This window comes from Perca fluviatilis, chromosome 23, assembly GCF_010015445.1.
Source record: "Perca fluviatilis chromosome 23, GENO_Pfluv_1.0, whole genome shotgun sequence".
Taxonomy (NCBI): Eukaryota; Metazoa; Chordata; class Actinopteri; order Perciformes; family Percidae; genus Perca; species Perca fluviatilis.
Genome location: NC_053134.1, coordinates 9279428 through 9300675, shown reverse-complemented (window position 1 = coordinate 9300675; position 21248 = coordinate 9279428). Strand labels below are relative to the sequence as shown.

Below are 21248 nucleotides of genomic sequence, written 5' to 3'. Positions count from 1 at the left end.
GTTGCTCCTCCACCAGTTAGTCAATATGTTGGTGATAATAGGGCCATAGGCTAGCATACTTTTTTTTTTTTGGAGACACACCTGGACTGTAGATGAGGGGTCCATCCACACTCTGAGGGTCTGTAGCTGAAAGGCTCTGTAGTATGCTTTAAGGTTGGGGAGGGCCAAGCATCCCATGTTTGAGGTACATTGCAGGGTAGAGTATTTTAGCCTAGGTTGTTTATTATTCCAAATATATAGCCAAATTAAGGTATCGCATTTCTTCCAGAAATGTATCGGTTGGGGTATGGGGATCATTGTACTTACGAAATTCACACGAGAAACTATGTTAATTTTAACAGCAATCCTGGAGCGTAGTGATGCCGGCAGCGCAGACCAATTGGCCAGATCCCTTTTGAACACTACTTTAATATAGTTTCATAGTTGTCCTGGACAACTCGCTGTAGGGATGCGTATATGATGCCCAAATATGTAATTTTGCTTTGGGTTGGTATTTTAACATTAATTGTTGATGCCACATGCCTGTTGTTCAATAAAAGATTGAATTTTTCAGTTAATTTTATCGCCGGAGATTGAGCCAAATTCGTTGAAAATCTTAAGATTTTTTTTATTTTGCCTTATGGCTTGGGCTAACAGTTCAAGAGAGATTGCAAATAGCATGGGGGATAGCGGACATCCCTGTCACGATTCCCGCCTAATGGGGAAACTGCTGAGAGTGCAATCCATTGGTTGAGACTATGGCCATGGGACTCACAAAGTATGCACCATGTCAATGAATTTGGCCCCAAAACCAAGTCTCTCCAGTAATTCCACTTTAGGCGGTCGAAAGCCTTTTCCGCATCCACTGATAAAATTGCTGCCGTTGTTGGAAGGTTTTTGGCTTCTTCTGACATGAAATAGTCTACGTATATTGTCTGCAGCATGACGCTTGGGTAGAACCGGATTGGTTGGGGTGGACTAACGTCTCGATAAAGCGCTCTAAGCAGAGAGCCGGGACTTTGGAATAAAGCTTAATATCAGTCCCAATGAGGCTGATGGACCTGTAATTTGAGCAATCTGTAGGATCTTTACCCTTCCTTGGCATTACAGAAATCAGCGCGGTGTTGGTTTGTTGGTGGAAAGTACCCTTCTCTATGGCTGAAGTTAAAGCTTGTAAATGTTGGTATTAATTGATATAAATTCAGCGAGTTTGGTTCTAAATTCTGTATCAAAAGTGGTGTTCTGGAGAAGGGAAATTATTAAATATCCATCTCCTAGCTCTTTCTAGACCTCCTCCCCTATTTGTAAGCTGCGTGACCACATCAAACGCAGTTTGCGCAAAACTCCAGCTCAAAACTACACCTCCTGTCTTAAGTCACAGGTTAATTGAAACCGGTCTAGTGAATTGTTATGTTAAACATGAACAATATTATAAACTCCATCGAACAATTTCTGGGCTAAGCTATGTGAAAAACAGACCAATCTAGTTGGAACAATAAGCAGACTATGAGCTGAACAGACCATATCCCTCATGTTCTTTCAGTCTAGCTTAAATGTTTAAAAAAATATATATATATATATATATATATATTTTTTTTTCATACACATATATATATATATATATGTGTATGTTTAAAAAAATATATATATATATATATATATATATATATATATATATATATATATATATATATATATATATATATATATATATATATATATATATATATATATATATATATATATATTTATTTATTTATTTATTTATTTATTTTGTCCGGTCAAGTGACCCTTTTTAAAGCTTAGTTACGAACTTACATAGTGCATCCTCAGGATTCATCATGTTACCTTTTTTTCAGCCCGATTTTAAGTGTCCTCAAAAGTAAAGATTGTAGACGGAGTAGCCAGCATTCATCATTTCTTACAGTCTGGTTAGATGTCCCTTCAACGGTTGGTTCCAAAACTTACACAGCGCCCTCCAGTCAAACTCCGTACAGTGGCCTCCAGTCGCGGCCCCGGCATAGAACGCAAAGTCCCGCTGCCGCCCTCCGGTTCCTAGCAACGCGGGATGATCCGTGCATGTAGCGTGGCCTCGTCCTCTTCTAATTCCAGATGGAGAACACCCGGCTCTGCGGCTGCAGCAAAGGCGAACTCTCCCCCTCCGTGGGTCTCTCCCAGGGCAGCGCAGCAGATGAACACCTCAGAGTTGCGTTCAGGATGCAGCTCGTGTTTTATCCCTTCAGGCATCCGAAGCCGCTGGATCGTAAATGTGACTCAGTCAGATTGGTCTGGTTCACATACCATGATTTCCTGCATCTCAGGTTCTGCCCTGATGTGTTTCTGCAAGGCATTACTTTTGGCCAGCACTCCCTTCACTGCGCTGTAGATCACTGATTTAAGCACACTTAGCTGCTTCTCCAAGACCCGGTCGATTAATTCCTCCATATTAGAGAACGTGTTCACATCGGTTGATCCGTTAGCCACCACTCCATAAACCACCGACAAGTTAGCAAATTTCTCTGAACTAGTAAATAGTTTAGGCGACAACGAGACCTGCTTTTTCGTATCCGCAGGTGTTTCAACAAGTCACCGTGATAACTGACAAAACCGATTTTGTGTTGAAGAAAAAGTAATAGACCTGGTTATTTAGTGAAATACAGAGGAGAGTGCCAGAGCTCAGTCTCTTGCAACCATAGCAGGTGCTGGTCACGTGCTTCTCCCATCATTCAGGCTTTATAATCTTAACCCTACAGTTAAATATTGTGTGGCGGAGCGTTTAAAGCAAGCTCTGTTAAAACTGCAACTTTTAGGTAACTGAGCAAGCGAGGTGACTCGGTTTTGCTGTGCTTAGTCCTGTTAAGAGACTGCGACTTTGAGGAGAGCCATAACGGCTGGCAAACTGACACATTGCAAGGCTTTGCTGCTCATTTGTGCAGACTGAGAGGGAACCAATAACCCTGCAACTCCTCCTCAGAGAGCGGGGCGATGGGGAACCAATGCGTTTGCGTATAATTAGGCCGCAAATTAACTCAAGTTTATGAAACAAATTAGCACATTAAACGTCGTAGGTGAAGTCATTAGGGGGGGGGAGACGTGAATACTTGGTTCTTCAGGGGACTGTTGAAGCACAGCCCAGTGCCTCCACAGCATGTGGAGTCTGCCACCAGTTTTCTCTCATTCCACATCCATATGGCTCCACAGATATCCATGGATGCATAAGATGTGATCTCATGACCTATCTTTAGAAGGATAATTCAGAAACAATATATTTTTTAAATTGTACAAGAATATTTTACCGGATTATTGAGATTCTTGAGTATGATGGAGGTCTCTGCATCATACTCAAGAATCTCCTATAATCCAAGCTTAATTCCTTGTATTTAGAGGACACAAAAGCCTGCAGCACCCATCATGAACTCAGTCTTATTTCTGTCAGTTTGTTCTTGGAGAGTAATGGGTCTCCTTGGCTCAGCATGAGGTCACTGTCCGATAGACTGGAATGTGACGCCACCAGCATACAGAACGCCAAGCCCAGAAGCCTTATTAACTCTGCTCAGATTGAGCTTTTCAATTGAGTTGTGTACAGATAGCCCAAAGACCGACCTAAAGAAAACTTCCTATTTTCATTAGTTTGCTGAGATGAGCTGCTGATCACTCCTAAAGCTCTTAAACTGTGAGATTCAGGGTTAAGAGTTGAATAGATAGCCGGCATTGTATCCAAGTGGACCACTTGTAAAATGTAACTCTAGACAGTGCTTAACTCAAGATAAACCAGACCACTTGGTCCCTCGGGCAAATTGGGTGCTTTAGTTTACCTTTTTCCCTGACTTTAATCAGTTTTCTTGGCATCCAGGAGCATCCCAATGAATAAGCAAGATTTTAAAGCTATGTACTATGAAATCGTTTTTTCTAAAACAATTCAGCAGGTGGCGTTTCCATCTCAGACTGAAGGTTTTGGGACTTTTGTTAGCCAGCTAGTTAAATCTGTTTTTATCCCTCTGGGATGCTGCAAGAGACTGGGGTGGATTAAATACAAGGTGAAGGAGTAGAGATGAAATCTATAATATGGTGACAGCCCCAGGGGTTAGCCATGTTTGTCCTTCATCAACAGCTTCCCATGAGCCTCCTCGCATTTCTGTCTTCTCCCTAGACTTGTTACTTCATTCTTTACTATGCAGCCTTATTTGTTCTGCACATGAAAAAAGGGAAACCTGGCTAGTATCTGAAACTTGATGACTGCTCTCTTCCTTTGTGCTAATGCCCAATTATCGACAGTTGGAGGAATTTTAGTCATTGTTAATTTAGTACCCTTTTGGAAAAACAATTTTCCACCCCTCTTTTGTTAGTGATCCTGCTCACATCCCATTATTCGACTAATTTAGACTATGCATGTCAGGAAATGGAGGTCACCACTGAAGGTGCAGCCGTTAATCGCTTCTGTATGACACACTTTGGCAGACTTCCCTAGCTACAGTAAATTTTCTGGCCTGTTTGTCTCCGATTTGGAAACGGTGGCGCAGACAGCCGCTACCTTTCAGACTCGCACGGATGATACAATGGAACAAAATGTCCCAGAAACGGTTTGTGTGTGCCTGATGTGTCTTTGTTTGTTGGTCAAGATACTGAACTTCTTCGCTGCTTAAAGACCAAAGTATAACTGAAAAAAATAGTTTTGTATGACAGCATATGAAAGGGTAGCTTCAAAGTAGGGCTGCAACTAACAATTGTTTTCATAACTGAATAAACTGCAGATTATTTGCTAGATTAATAACTTGGTCTATAACACAATGAAAAATGGCAATCGCAATATCATATAGCCCAAAGTAATGTCATCAAATGTCTTATTTTGCTCACCCAACATTTAAAAAATCTAGAAATTATTGGTAAATTTAAATGTTTGGATGTTTTTTTTTTTTTTTTGTAATTTATTAATCTATCAACATGACTGAAGATTGATTAAAGAGTGTGCTGTGACCTCCAGTCAGTTAAGCTACACCTCCAAAAGTGTGAAGAGCATGGCCATCATGAGCACTGCTTCAAACTGTGCTATTCCAATACACTATAGGACCCTCTACAAAAGACTAGGCAGAGTTGACCTTATGCTACCATAAACCTATTGGACAAGGCAGAAAAATAACTTTTGTGACTCTTTGGAAAGGTCTGCGTTAAGGGGGCTGTGAAAACAGTGGAGCCCAGTTAAAGGGCAGTTAACGAGAAGGGAGGCTGTTCAAATGGCATCTCTGGTTGCATGGCTGAAAGAAAAGTGCTATTAGTATTGGGTGTCTGAAGTTCCACAGAGTGGCTGCTTCAAGCACTCTTGCGGAGGAGGGGGAAAAAAACAGTGTCCAGTACGGAGAGAGGGCAAATGGTGGCCACACGTACAAGCCACCTCTTCAGCTTAAACACAGGAAAGTCATTCATAGAATTGACTTTATAGAGGACCTATATCAATGCTTTTTCAAGGCCATGACTTTGACTGACCACAAAATGAACTACTTAAACACTTGTGGTTACCCTGCAGGGATAGCTGTGGTGATGTTTTTCCCTGCAGAGTGTTGAGGAAACGTGAACTAGTGGACTATTGTATTCCTGTACAAGACAGTTGGCTCATTAATGGCCATGGGTTCGGAGAGAGTGTGATGGTAAAAGGAGCGATGGAAGGCTGGCACAAGAAAAGAGCCTTTACAAAGCAATCCCACAATGCCATTCTCTGCTTGTGCCCATAACAAAGAGCGCTCTGATGCCCACATTCAACGTCCTCTTCAACCTTCTGAACCTGATGCACTTTGTCCCTTTCTGGGTCTTTCTATAATTTAACTTTTGGCTTTGAGGTGCTTCAAAAGTATACTCATCTGGTAGAAGCTCTTGTCATTTTATTTGGGTAGTGTGTCATGGAGTGAGTGATCACTAAAAAGGATGTAATTGTACAGTAAGTGATAGCTTTGCACGGTCGTCTCTCTTTTCTTTTGTCACTCTGCCACAGAAACTGTAACGGCCCTGTGTGGCATCATTATCACGGTACAAGCAGGGGGCACGTGAGTTAATTTGCTTTTTTAATTCACCCAGGAGTTGTGTGCACCAACAACCACTAGGTGGCATCTGTGGGCAATGTGTAGCTCAGGTCTATGTCGTACAAGATAAAGCTCGCAACTGAAACTACTTTGTTAAAGTTAGGGAAAGAATGTGGTCATGCTAAATAGTAATTCGAACTGTAAACACTCACTTCCCGGTGTGGGATGCCGGCCCGTCGCCATAGAGCAAAGCAGGCTGCAGACGCGTTATTATGGATCCCACGTAACTTCTAGGCTAGTCCCGCCCTACGAAGCAGCTCGATTGGTTGGGGTTAGGCATTGACCTTGAGTGGTTAAGGTTAGGATAGCCGATTAGTCAGGGGATGAGACCTGAACAAATTGGGTTAAGTTACCTTGCGTAACCATGGACGCCTGGACAATAGGTGTGTGTGTGTGTGTGTGTGTGTGTGTGTGTGTGTGTGTGTGTGTGTGTGTGTGTGTGTGTGTGTGTGTGTGTGTGTGTGTGTGTGTGTGTGTGTGTGTGTGTGTGTGTGTGTGTGTGTGTGTGTGTGTGTGTGTGTGTGTGTGTGTGTGTGTGTGTGTGTGTGTGTGTGTGTGTGTGTGTGTGTGTGTGTGTGTGTGTGTGTGTGTGTGTGTGTGTGTGTGTGTGAATGCTATTGAAGGGCGAGTCTTGCCTAGAAGTTGCGTGGGTTCCATAAGAACACGCTGCTGACACAGTGCTGCCCTCTAGTGTCCCCCTCTTACTTAAACATTGCTGCATTCAAGCAAAGTGGCAGAAAGAAATGGGACTATTGCACATGGTAAATGACTAGTGTATTTCTGTGTGTAACAGCAGGAGCAGTTTTGCTCGACCTACAGCAGCAGTACTGATAAAAGTGAGTGTACATACAGCCAGGAAAGAAATGAGAAGCCTCTCGCCTAGAGGTGCACCTGTACACCTGCCAGCCAAAGGGCAAACGTTTAAAAGCAAAAGGGAATTTTTAAGATTCTTGCTATTTGTAACTTTACCTTATTCCTCATGTAGCTGACGTCTTGAGTCAGCAAAGTTAATTAAGATTGATTCACTCTGATAAAGTTAAGTGTTTTAGGCTCTGTACAATGAATAATATTAAGCTTGCTAGCAGCTGTGTTTACATCTCTGGAACATTTTGCTGGTGGACAATCAGGTCTGAATTAAGCCCTGAGTGACCCTATGATCCCCTTTTTTTTCTATTTTCTGTGGATTGTGTATTTATTAGTATAACTTGATAATTTAGTATCCACCATGCAAGCGCAATATAAACTGAAATAATAAAGGCCAAAAGAATTGTCATTGTCAAGCGTTGTCTTTAGCCACAGCATTGTTGCGATAACCTAAAGGACCTGGGCATTTTGAGGGAGTTACTATTTTTAATGGAGAGACTTTACTCATTATGTAAACCCACATTAAAGTTTGCACTTTTGTAACAAAGTATAGGACTTGATTTTGACAAGATACTCTTGGCAGGTATTAAATCATCACGAAGATTGTGTCCCTAAACTTAAATGATTCTGACGACTACCAGCGTATTGTGGTTTAGAGTTCCACCTCAGTCAAACCAGCTGCTCTCGTTGCAGTCAGTAGGTTCTTTCTGCTGTCTTTGGTGGTAAACTGCTTAAGTGTTTTTTGTCTCCATAGCGTTTGCAAACGTAATGAGTCACATGTGTGGCATTTTATATCTTCATGAAAATGCAGCATATGACATGAGGTGTGACTGACTGTGTTCTGTAGGAGTTGCCACACTGAACTCTTTTGGAAGGGGCGTCTCCGGTATGTGACAGGGCACCTAAACATCAGGGCTATTAGAAGAGTTGACGTCATACAAATCACAATGATTGGGATTGCTGCCAAAATCTGGGTTTGTTTTGTTGCCAAGCTACACACTCTTTTAAAGGAAGTTAAACCGAGGTCATTACATCACCTCAACAGCTCAGTGAATCATGCAGTAAAGAGGGAACAGTTTGTGCAGTAAAATGCATAACATTTTTGTGAGAAAGCTGCACATTGAATCTCTTCTTCTACTCCCCCTCTCTACAAAATTTACGTCTCTGTTACTGCCAGCTGTTAGCCTCGAGCAGAGGGAGGGAAAAGGCTATTTCTGCATTACATAATGGCAGTACTACACTACCATGCAGAAAATACCGCATGCATCCCCCCTCCCCCAGTTGGGAATAGTTCTGGGTTATGACATTACATACTGTAAATCAGGATCTGTGCCTAATATGGGCAGTGAGGGGTATTTGGAGTACAGCATTACGAAGCAATAGATTGATAGGGATGCAGAACATGCATATTAACGTCTGTTGAAGCTATTAATTCAACATCTGTCCTGAGTGCTCTGCTTACTATGACTGCTGACATACGCATACACCCTGAGCTGCAATTTCATAACGGAAAGAGCACACACTTTGATGCTAATCATTTCCCCTCTCATTCATCCTCTTGTTCTTCTTCTACGGTCTATAAAATGTCTTTGTGCACAGCTACCACACTGCCAGAAATGTCCGCTATGTTAGCAACACTACTCTTTGCGACTCCTGATTGGAACTACTCTAAGAAATGCATCAAGCAATATGACATCTGACTGACTTTCTCTGCTGCTTTGGGTAGTGTCTCCCAGCACAACGCCATAGTAAGGTCCTGCAGGGACTCTGCAGGGTGAACCAGGGTGTCGGGTAGCGAGGGTTGTTTTTGGACTAGGGGTTTAAGGTTGATCGTGCCTTTCCCCTCAAATTCCACTAAACAAGAGGGGCAAATGTTCAGGCTTACGTTATTGGATATAGGTCTGGTATGCACAGTACTGATAGTGTTATGTATACAACAGGGAGTGCATTTATTTCCTTGGACATTCATCGGGGAGTACGCCTTTTACTCACCGCACTGACAAAACTGCACAGCGGCAACACCTCTTCTGTACTTGATGTGCAACTTAACCTCCTGTCCCATCTGCAGAGGGCCTTTTTATATACTGTAATAGGTAATTTATTGTCTTGGCTGTAAGGCCATGCATCACATACTTCTTACATAAATGGTGCTTAAACTCCTATTGGAAGTCTCTTTCGTCTTGTTTACCATTACATTTTATTAGAGGAAACCTATTGTATTGTCTGGATATACTGGGCCTCTATGAGCAGGACTTCTTCATGGCAATATTTTATTTTATTTTATATTTAGATATTTTTGCATTTGATAAAGGAATTTAATATGTTGGAATATCCACAAAAAACACTATTTTCTCTATGTATACTTTAGCATGATATACATATATCGGTATTGTGCTATAATTATTACATACTGTATTGTGATTTTATCCATATGCCCCACCCTTGCTGCTACATTTGTAAGGGCTGCAACTCCCTCTCTGTCCTATCAATAGATTAATTGTACTCTATCAAATGTAAAATATTGACAAATGACCAACGTATGTTCTGAATTATAAGAAATTCTGAAACAATAGCCAATCTTGCCCATATATTGGGCAATAACCGTTTTTCACACCACATTTTGTAGTTTGACAAATAATTTCAGCACTACAGCCGAGTTAGCGGTAAGTGTGGATGTGTAGAGGTTTTGTGGTACTAGTCGGGGACACTGTGGATCACTGTTGACCTGTGTTGGTTTTCATGAAGTAAAACCACACACTTCATATCAGAAACAAGTCTGGTGGTAAGACTTTACAGGGACACGTGGGTGATATTTGCCTGAGTGGTTTTATGCGAAGTAACACGTTTGCTGTCTGTGCTGACTTGAGATCATTTGCATTCCTTGTCATGCTAGTTTAGTTTTAAGCCGTCGACACTTGAGTCAGCTTTTATAGTTGATCTGACCTCAGCTCTTACGCAATATGGACATAACTATATGTGGCATTTAAGTCTGTTGTTCTCTTTATTGTCCTGCATTATTTTAACGCTGCTGATGTTTGGGTGTAAACTCTTTCTTTGTGTGTTTTCTCTCTGGCAGCTTTTCGACCGAGTGCGCGAGGACAACCCCGACTTCCACCAGAAGATCATCCCCATCAGCAGCGAGCTGACGCAGCCAGGCCTGGCCATCAGCCCAGAGGATGTTGAGAAGCTCTCTGCCTGCATCAACGTCATCTTCCACTGCGCTGCCACCATCCGCTTTGACGAGCCGCTCAAGTAAAGATCGCATCCCCGGGTTTATAGCATCAACACAAACTGTACACACTCACTGATTTATCGGATTTCTGCTGCTTTCTTCTAAGAATATTTGAAAAACATTTTGATTACACACTGTGCCACTTGCAGCTACTAACTCGCTAAGAATTTACCAAAAAACCATACACAACATCTCATTATTGTTGGTTAAATGTAGCAGGAACTTCTGTTGTGAGATGTCACTCCAGAGAATCTGCAGCTCACTGAACAGGCTTCACTGTTATTTGATTTAAAGCAAAGAGGAAGTAGGGATGGTGATGTTGAGAAATCGACCATTGTAAAAAGGTAGTCCTTCAGTGTAGTTTGACAACCTCTCAAACAATACAGGATTCCTTCTTTTTTCAGGGAGCCACACTGTGCGCAGAAAGCTTGTGTGATCAACCCAGAAGACCTTGAGTTAGAAAGTTAATGAGACATGTAGGGGCTTTATTCTCGCATTTAGAAACTATACTCTGATCCTAATTAGTGTGATGGCAGGAATAGTATCTAACGGAGTATTTCGCATGTCAACATGTAGGTTGTGAAAATGAATTGTGATAGTCTATTATGAAGGTTTCTATGTGGCCTGTTGACTTCCAGCTTGTTATACATAACGTTATAGTGTAGACGTTGTGTCATCAATCGTCCGCTGCGTCCTCAGGCTCCTGCGGTGTTATTGGAGCCTGGTGGGGACCGTGCATTTTATATAAAGGTGACATAACTTACGTTTTTGATTTAATGTTTAAACTGAATCACATTTTCAAATAAAGAGACAAAACATCATTGAACATTAGTACTGAGCTTTAATAGGAATGCTTACCCTTTGGCACATTTATCCTCCTAAATAATCCGCTTTCAACATTTTATTTAATCTATATTTATTTCATTGCACATTTTGTTTCCCTGTGAGCCTGGTCTGCTTCAGCTTTGTGTTAGGGCATTAGGTAGCAACACAACAGCAAGCTACAGCAGAGGATTTAAAAGTGGCAAAACATCCGTGCATCTGTGGGTGGATTGCTGTGCGACAGCTCTGGCAGCTAATGCTAACACAGCACAGCTTAGACAGTTTACAGTGAGTTTTGGTTGTGAGTGCTGGTCTGAGGTCAGTACATGCTGACATTGGAAAGCAATCTGTTTACTCTGCTTACAAGCTTAAGACTACGATATACAAACATGTTCTGCTACTTTCTTCTTTGTCTCTCGGGGTAAATATCCAAGCGTTGATGCAGCATTTTAATACATTACGATTTACATGTGTCATTTGTATTCTCAACTGGTATTACACTCCTGGCAGTATAGAGAAGGTTTAACACTTGGACTTCAATGTGGGGAGATCAAATTTTCAAAAGATGCAACAAGAGAAATGGTGAGGTTGTGCTGGGGGAATTTAGACTCACTACATCAGTGTTACGGCCTGTAAAAAAAAAAAATACTCAAAGACGCTTACATGAGTTTAAAAAGAACCTAGATAACTAGCTAGACCTACTAAAGGCACAAGGTAGCACAGGATGTTGAAACATTAAAATCGGTAACGTCTAAAAGTTAAGATGGAAAATATTTTCATCAGGATTAAATAAAAACTCCATCACTGCTTGTTGCACAACCGGTTTTCATCAACAGTAGTTGGTGTGAGTCTGTGACCGCAGCTCCAGGAATTTAACAATAGACCACACCTGCAAGGCATTTGGATTATTTTCATCTGATAAGAAATGGAACAGACGTGGCAATTGTGCGCCAGTATGTGGAGGAAAAGTGTACTTAAAAATTGCAAATTATGAATCTTCTATTTAATCAAATGCACAGTATGTTAAATTGATTGCATGTTGAGGAATTGGTTGTTTCCAGTTCTGGAGATGAAGGCCTTTCATGCACGGTTTAGTGTCTCAATGCATGTGTGAAAGTAGATTACTCGCGTTTGAGGTGGCGTTTGACTGCTGTGTGTTTGGAGGCGGGACACCCATTAGGTTTGAGTGACCGCTCGGTCAGGTTAAAGCTACCTCCCTGCACTTCCCTCAGCTTTTACAGTGATACTGCTTTCACATCTGTCTTCCTGTCTGTGGCTTTCTGACTCTCCTCTCTACCTCCCTGTTGCTTCACTTTCCGTCTTTCTCTCCATGTGGCCGTCCCCTTTTTTCTTTTCACTGCTCTTAATCTAGCTTTCACTCTCTCTCATCCCTCCCATCTCTCATTACTCGTGTAGTGGCCGGCAGCCTTGTAAGCAGTGCCGGGGCATAAATCAGACAACTCTGTTAAAGTTCCTTTATCCTCTGCAGGTCTTTTTCCACACTTAAAGGATCGTTCCTGTTTATTAAAACATGGATGTTATTTTGGTAGTTTTGGCCATTATTTCTTTCTGTAATAATATTACTCAGAGTCAGAAATACGACTGGACGATCAGCTTTTCTAGAAACCTTCTAGGTCATTTTTATCGTGTAAGATTATTTTGATTAAGTTTTAAAGCTTTGAATAGGAAAGAGGTATTTTTACAAGAGTACAAAAGGCCTATTTTAAAGTCAGCTCAGAGTATGTGCGCAGGTGTTAATCTTAACTGTTCTTGTTTAAATGTCTTTAAGCATTAGTATAATCCACTTTTATTGTATAGGGCCAAATCTGTGTGTATTATTTATAGCTTAATCTCTTTTAGAGTGACCTCTTACCACCAGTCCAGGCACACCGGATGTAAAATAGCTTCAAGGCTAATTTTGGCACGTTTTACTTTTATGTGTTAGTGTGCATTGAATGTGAAATAAACAGTGGGGCGACGAGATCGTACAGTATGAGCGGTGAAAGAGAGAGAGAAAGTATATTAAAAAAAATAGTGCAAAGAGTATTGTACAAGTTGTGCTAATAACAGGTATGATAATAATTGGTGTATACACTATCCGGTATGTATAATATTGACCAGTGGTTCTCAAACTTTTTTCAATAATGTACCCCATTTGAATTGTTTCTTTATACCAAGTAAGGGGGTACTTGGTATAAAGAAACAATTCAAAAGGGGTACATTACTCTGGTCAGGGGGGACCAGCGCTAATCATTTTCGGTAGAAAAAAAAAGTGTATATAAACAGGAACCGCACAGCGCGCTCAGCGATAGATTTACTAAACAGCCTTGTAACTGAAAAAAACATTTAAATGCTAATGAGAAAGAGACAAAAACTGTAAAAAAAGACAAACTTGGAAAAAGATGGTAGAAAGAAGGAAGTAAGGCACGAATAGGTCAAAATACTGTCAAAAACAGTGACATAAGAAGGAAAAAGCGAGAAACTTGTAAAAAGTAGAAAGACAGTAAAGGAAGGAAGGAAGGAAGGCAAGATTAGGTCCAAAGAAGGTGACACAAATGTAACATTTTTGGTAGGAAAAAAAAAATTCTACATAAAGAGGAACAATGTTCTGGACAACAGCCTTGTAACTATTAAACATTTTGTTAAATATCTCACGTACCCCCTGCAGTCCTCCAAAGTACCCCTAGGGGAACATGTACCCCCATTTGAGAAACACTGATATAGACCTTGGTGAAATGTGAATGGGTAGTTGACAGTATGGATATGAGAGGTGGTGCTGTGTAGTTTAGATCAGATCTATACAGTTCTGTAGTTGTTGCATCCAAAAAATGGCAAAAACCAAAGGGTGATAAGTCCGATGCAGTTGCAGAAGGGGCACAGCAGTGCATCCATCTTTTTTCTTCGGGCGTGACGCCCTGCATGTGCTCCCATAAGGTGGTGGGAAGGCAACATGCCCCCGCACAGAGCTCGTCCTCTAATAACCACCACCACGCTCCCTATGACTGTCGCCACTTCGCTTGCATCACCTGCCCACATCTGATTCATGCCGGTGGACCCATCGCCCACCACACGCTCTCCATCTCCTGTCAGGCAACCCACACACTGAGAAGCATTCTGCCTCGCAGTGTCTGTTTAAACTCACCCTCCGTGTCTCTTACTGTAGCCTCCGGCAAAAAATGGTCTCTGTATGCTATTGCACCTCCACTCCAGAGCTGACGCAGATCCACTGTTGAATGGTTGTGTGTATGTGTGTTCTTGTTTAACTATATTTGCGGGGTCCAAAAACCGAGAATACAGTATACTTATGGGGTCCAGACAGCTTTGTGGGGCCAAAATGCTGGACCCCACAAGTTTAAAGGGCTGTTTGAGGGTTAAGACTTGGTTTTAGGATTAGGGATAGAATTAGGTTATGGTTAGGGTGAGGGTAAGGGTTAAGGTTAGGCATTTAGTTGTGATGGTTAAGGTTAGGGTAAGGGGCTAGGGAATGCATTATGTCAATGACGGGTCCCCACAAAGAGTGTGTGTGTCCCACAGGAGGTTAGCGCTGCAACATCCTGGATAAAATGAGAACTGCAATTTGGCTTTCTCAATTATTTGGGAAAATCATATATAAATGTGATTCTGTAATCAGAAGAGTTGATAAATGTCGGAAGGGTTTTCTTGATTTTGACTGATCAATCAGGTCAACAGAATCTAGATTAACTGTATAGTTAATGTGTATACAGTATATACGTGTACAGAACATTAACTGGAACTATTGTGTATTTTTAGAGTTTGGTCATTGTTGTACTTGGCATAGTTTCTTAAGATGTTATTGTTTTGGACTGTTGTTCAGGTAAAGCAAGACATTTGTGAGCTGTAAATTGGGCTGTGGGAGTTTGTGAGGAGTATTCACAATTTCCTGGCGTTTTTAGACTAAGCAATTATTGGTTAATCAAAAATAATCTACAGTTTATTCGATAACCTAATTAAGCTTGGTTCTGACTCACTTAGCTATTTCTTTCACCGTGTTACTCTGTCTCCCTTTTTTGATTTGTTTGTTTTTGCCCACTCTGCATGGGCACACTTCATCACATGGTGTAATGCAGTTTTGTCAGTTATTGAGCAATTTATGGAGAAATGAGGAACGCTTAGTTTTATCCAGCGGATCTTCCCGCTAACGCAAATGTGACCGAATTTTAACAACACTCTTTACTTAAGAGGAGGGAATAAAAGAAGAAACCTCAGTAAGGGAATCGTATTTCTCTTTTAGGACAGAAATGTAGAAATTGTATGAAGGTGTGAATGATGAATTGGTACTGGCATATACTCTACATCAAGTGCCCATGGCTGGTCGAGTGGTAGTATGAGCTAAAAGCTCGGTTCAGTGAAAATAATGATGAGGCTAAACGCATTTATGAGGAGAGCAGATGTTTCTCCCCACTCTCGTTCTGGCTCTCCCTCCTGTTTGATTTCGTGTCTCAACATCCTGTCCTGCCATTCTGCTCAGGCTTATAATCATGCTCTGCAGATTCTTACCAGTCTGCAAATTCTCATTTGAATGGAAAACCCTAGTCAGCAAAGAAATGTTCTTGCATGCAAATGCTCAAACAGAGATATTAGCAGTCTGGCAAATATGCACACACCCTCAAAGCCTTTTCCCTGAAACACACCTTTAATCACACACACACACACACACACACACACACACATTCGCGCACGCACACACATTCGCACACCCTTTTTTCTCACACAGACACTTGACACTGTATATCTCTCTTCTCTCTGGCAGACATGCCCTACAGCTGAATGTGATCGCCACACAGCAGCTCCTCAGCCTGGCCCAGCAGATGAACCACCTCGAGGCCTTCATTCATGTCTCCACCGCTTATGCAAACTGCAACCGCAAGCACATCGACGAGGTCATCTACCCGCCACCTGTCGAGCCCAAGAAACTCATTGAGTCTCTTGAGTGAGTGGATGAAGGGCTGTTTTTTTTTGCCCACAAGGACGTGGAATCAATTCTAGCTCAGTTCGACTGTTTCTGAAGGCCAATAATTTACTTAAGAGTTCATAAAACGTGTTGTCTGCCACGCCTGAAAAGCCAAGTTGTATCCATACAAAGAAATGCCAAAAGTTATCATCCGTAATATCCTGATTCCCTCATAAGGTCAGGAAATATCTGATTAAAAAAATAGCTAAACAAGACCAAAGAAGAATCTGCCACAACTCTTTGATTCTTGACATTTTCAGGACTCGATGCCACTGACACGTTTCCTGAGGATTGAGTTTAATAGCCTTGTTCCAAAACCCAAAATCACCGCCCACATCTTTTGATTTGTTCAGTGATTCAAACCAAACGCATAAAAAGAAGTGAAATAAAGTGAAAATTCAGTCTCTATCGGGCTAACCCAGTCCTAAAATTCACTGTGAATGATGAAGCATAAATGGGCTACAGAGAAAAAATATATTGCTTCTGCATGAAGCACACAGGAAGCTTAATTTCCTTGTGTGTGTTGAATACCATTAGAACCAGTTTAATTAATAACGTGGAGATGTAGAAAACTGTCAACACTTTGGAAAGAACTTTTTTACTGGCTCTATTGGAGTACAGATTGGACTTAAATGATTAATGATTTTTATCTTAATAATTTATATGACCATTTATTAGAATAAATGTACAGGCCATCTCAAAAACACTATGCATTTGTAAATGATAAATTACCAAATTGTGTCTGTACCAATCTGACGCTCCAGGAGATAATGGACTCATTTCAGTCAAAGCTGACAAACTATATTCTCCCCCTTAATAGTAAATAACGATACCCAAATGGGTCAAAGATCAATATGGAATACAAGAATAAGAAGTACCATGCGTACTGACCGAGGCCTTCATGTCTTTCTTCAGGTGGATGGATGACGGCATTGTGCGCGACATCACGGCACGGCTCATCGGCGACAGGCCCAACACGTACACCTACACCAAAGCCCTGGCTGAGTATGTGGTGCAGCAGGAGCAAGACAAGCTTAACATCGCCATCATCAGACCCTCCATAGTGGGAGCCAGCTGGCAGGAGCCTTTCCCAGTGAGCCCACAGAGTATTGTTATTGTCTTGCAGAGCTAAAGCACTTTCACACATTGTACTGAAATATATGCCTGTGGTTAATGTTGATCAATGTGTTTTAGTGTGCGTAGCCTCCTGTGACAGTAAAACATATGGAAATAAGATAAGGCGTAATCCTGCACAGGTCAATGTGCCGCTCCATGTGGGTATCCTTTTAAGTGAGCCAAGGATTATTGCAAATTGGTAAATATCTTGGCTGAAGACCTGTGTGATTCAAGGGTTACAGCTGTTGGGCTGGGAGAGGTGAGCAGGGCTGAAATGGGACACCGAGGGGGAAGATATGCTGACACACTGAATGTCACATTGAGTATGTGAGAAAGAGAGGGACTCTGAAAGTTGAACGTTGCACTTCCGTGTTTTAAGCTGCTTTCAGTCAAGCTGCTGGTGCTGCAGGCGCCCTCACATCTTCAACATTTGCATTTCACATAACTATTTAAATTACTTTGCACTAACTGCTAGAAGTAGATTAAAAAATACCAGCCACTATTTCACCTGTAATCCCTACATAAAGTATCATTTTTGTGATCTTCAATTAAGTGATTATTGATAAACTCTGAAATCATCTGTAATTTTTCAAAAAACACAGGAAAGTCCTTGTTTATCTGGCGTCAGGGAAATGTAGGCAGTGTGTACACTGGGACTCTGCAGTTCCTGGCTCTGTGCTCAGCCTTTAGTTGTAAGCTCGGACTGGCTGCGACTCTTCAAAAGGCCTCACTCGCATTTGGCCATGCAATCGCCTTGGCAGCTCGTGCCAGTAGGTGCTGTGAGGCAAGGGGGGGGGGGATGGTACTGCCTCGTTATGTTTTGTGTGGTTTGTTTACGACCACAATATGCATCTAGTTCTGTCGGTTTGTGACTGAAGTCAACCATTTAACCAACATTATAATGCAAAATAGAAATTGAAAGATCCATCTGCCACTTTAGCTGGGCATGAAGCCATCAACAGATTGTAATGCTGCTAAAAACACCTCATGCACTTTATCTGCACCAGAGCATTATTAGACTCGGGGCAAGCCTCGGCCGCATAATGGCTCTCTGTTCCACATGTTAGAAACTGCAGCAGTCTATAACCACTGGTTTCATCCATTTTTAATGCACTCTAATTGAAGTCGACAATCTCTGCTTCCCAGCGTCCCCTGTTCTCCCAACGCAGGAAGTAACCTAACCCTGAACAGCTGATTCAGCACATGTAAACTTCACCACATATGTGGTGTTAGGATAAATCTAAATTAACGTTGTATCTGACTCGAGAGAAAGCTTTAAGGATTTACTCGTTTTCTCTCCTCTTACACCTCAGGGTTGGATCGACAACTTCAACGGGCCAAGTGGAATCTTTATAGCTGTAAGTAGAAATGTTAAAAACTCAAACCTTTTTAAACACGCAGACATGTTTTGGAGTCCTAAGACTACGTGTTCTCCTATACTTAGGCTGGAAAGGGGATCTTGCGCACTATGCGAGCCAACAACGACGCAGTGGCTGACCTGATCCCTGTGGACGTAGTCATCAACCTCACACTGGCTGCCGGCTGGTACACCGCTAAACACAGGTTAGTGCCACACCCACAGGTTTGTTTAAAATCTGTAAACCGGGGGTCCCTACTCTTAAAGGACAAGTTCACACTTTTTTCAGGTCTTTTTAGTTCAAAACTGCTGTGAAGAGACTGTAAGAGAGAATGTTGCACTAAAAGGGCTGTAGATGTGGAAGGTACCCACTTTATTTGTTTTGTGCAAAAATATAGTCTGACGTAGACAGACTGGACTTACACTGGAAACTCATACGGAATGGATCTTTTAATGGTCAGTATGAACAGGAGGGTTGGTTACAGCGAGCAAAACCAGTTTCAATGTTCATACGGGTAACTGATGGGCTTGAAAAATTGCGAACCTATCCTTTTAAATGTTTTTCAGATAAAACAAGTATATGTATATACGCTAGTATGTCATGGATGTTGAAAATTCAGCTAGTGAATACTATATTGCTCAAGGTTTATGTGTAGCTTGTTTGGAATTAAGTCTTTGTGCATGAACATTTTTATCGACAAGTCAAGCATCTTTAACCTTCACTCGACAATGTTCTTTCATTTTATACATTATGTAGATCATGAAATCATATGTAGAAATATATTTGTGTTGAACGGTGAGTGTATAGACTGTATATGCTGTCATCTTATTAGACCTAAAACTGTTAGTTTATCAAAATATTATTTTTCCTGGTAGAAGAAACTTGATACTCTGCAGCTCAGCAGAAACCTGGTGTCACTGGTTAAAATGCACGCTACTTGAAAGCCATTAAAGTTTAACAACGCCTTTTATTACTCAGTCTGAAGTGAGAAAACATTTTACAAGAAAGTTACCTTTTTATGATAAGAGTCCAAACTGTAAAATCTTATACTAGCTACTTGTGCTATCCCCAAAAACGGCATGTTTAAACAAAGGAGCTGTGACATCAACTTAAATTAAGAATTGGGATATTTACAGATAAAAGAAATGCGGGGGTGAAATCTTTTTTTAACCCTGGAAAAGAGTACACTAAGACATAGCTACAATAAACCCGAAAACCAGTTGGTTTTTTTTGTTTGTTTTTTTAGATCTAAATTACATTCAAAAGAATTTCATAAAGGGAAACGTGGATCATATCTCACAAATGTAATAATGAATTGCCATTACCAACTAGTATGTGATTATACAAGTCCAAAGGTCTGCATGTCTTGTCTCAGTAATATACACTCACAATTACCTGTGTTTAAAATCACTTTTATAGCACTTAGTTTCACAGCTTACTACTGTCAGTCCAGGAAATGTAGACAAACGTGTGTTTTTATTGGTGTTGTGACCTCCTCTCACACCTTGCAGACCTAAACCAGCTCTGGTGTACAACTGCACGACCGGTGGCATCAACCCGTTTCACTGGGGAGAGATCGGTAGGTACATTGTTTGTTGTCTTGCTTAAAGGTAATAGAAACCGGTCACTGCAGGCGGATACTTCATAGAGCTGTGTTGTCTGCGCCTGCTGGCATCCCACAATATTGCTGTCCTGTTCATCATCCCAAATCAATATTCCAGTGTTGTGACATAACGACCCTGTGATGTAGTTGAGTTGCGTTTGTGGTTGGGGCTCTTGTGGGGAGTGTCTGCCACCTGCTGGAAAGAGACAGAAGATGGATTTAACATTTGTAGCGTTAGTAAGATACTCAAGATGGGTTTTATATGTATGGGGACAAAACTTTTATTTTATTTTTTTAATTGAAATGACCAAAAGCCTCACATTTTTCCAAAAAATTTAAAAAGCACATTTTTGAAAAGCAAGGTTTTGGCAATCTAACGGTTTTGGAACGTCCTCCCAGTAAAAAAGACTTTTGTTTTATAAATTAATTTAATTCCCCGTTTTTTTTTTTTTTTTGTTTTTTTTTATATAGGTAAATAAAATTATAAAAATTTACATTATTCTTATGTTATCAAAAGTGTCTCAACATTTGGATGGTTTGCCATATTTGTCTACAGACATTCATGGTGTCAGAAGGGTGAATCCTACAGACTAGTGATCCTGTAACTTTTCTGATGAGGTTGACATCTGTCATTTTAAACCAAACATTTGAAAAACTCTGGATTTGGATACAGTACAGTTATTCCTGTCCCCCTCAGGATTAATCGTAACCACTTTGGTGACTTTATTCTAGAATCCGCATCAGGTCAAAATTTTAAAATGAGAGGGGCCCTCTGTTTTCCATTTCCTCTTAGATTAGCAAACATGCTCTCTTCCCAGAGGAGATTGCAACCAGATGGATAGTAGCGGGATTAGGTCTCATTGCTGCAACTCACTGTTATGAAAGAGGAAACGTGTATTCTAATCTCGCTGGCCCAATTGAGAAAGGGGGAAAAAAAGTAGGAATGGAGCTAATATAAAACACAATGATCAGAGGAGACCAAAAAACTGAAACAATGGTTATGAAATTTAAAAGATAAGTAAAGGAGGATCCAGCTCCTTGTTGCAAGCAAGAATTGTGGGCACTCTGGCCCAGTTTCTTTTTATTGTTACTCTCCGCTCAAGGTTAGCGGCGATACTCCAGGCTGCAGCCACAGCTGGCTGTCACCTCGGATCTGATCATCTCGGCCCCTGCAACCACTACATATCTGTTGCCATGGAAACTGAACAGTGCAAGGCCTTGTTTGCGTGCT

General features: G+C 41.2%; 1 protein-coding gene across 1 annotated transcript in view; it reads left to right on the top strand.

The window, feature by feature from the left end:
- si:dkey-97m3.1 (fatty acyl-CoA reductase 1) overlaps positions 1-21248 on the top strand; it is a 52960-nt gene that overhangs the window by 26453 nt on the left and 5259 nt on the right. Inside the window, exons 3-8 of the mRNA XM_039791668.1 lie at positions 9991-10166; positions 15740-15919; positions 16856-17033; positions 18370-18414; positions 18501-18619; positions 19926-19993. Coding sequence (XP_039647602.1) covers positions 9991-10166; positions 15740-15919; positions 16856-17033; positions 18370-18414; positions 18501-18619; positions 19926-19993 — 766 coding nt within the window. The remainder of the gene's footprint in view (positions 1-9990; positions 10167-15739; positions 15920-16855; positions 17034-18369; positions 18415-18500; positions 18620-19925; positions 19994-21248) is intronic.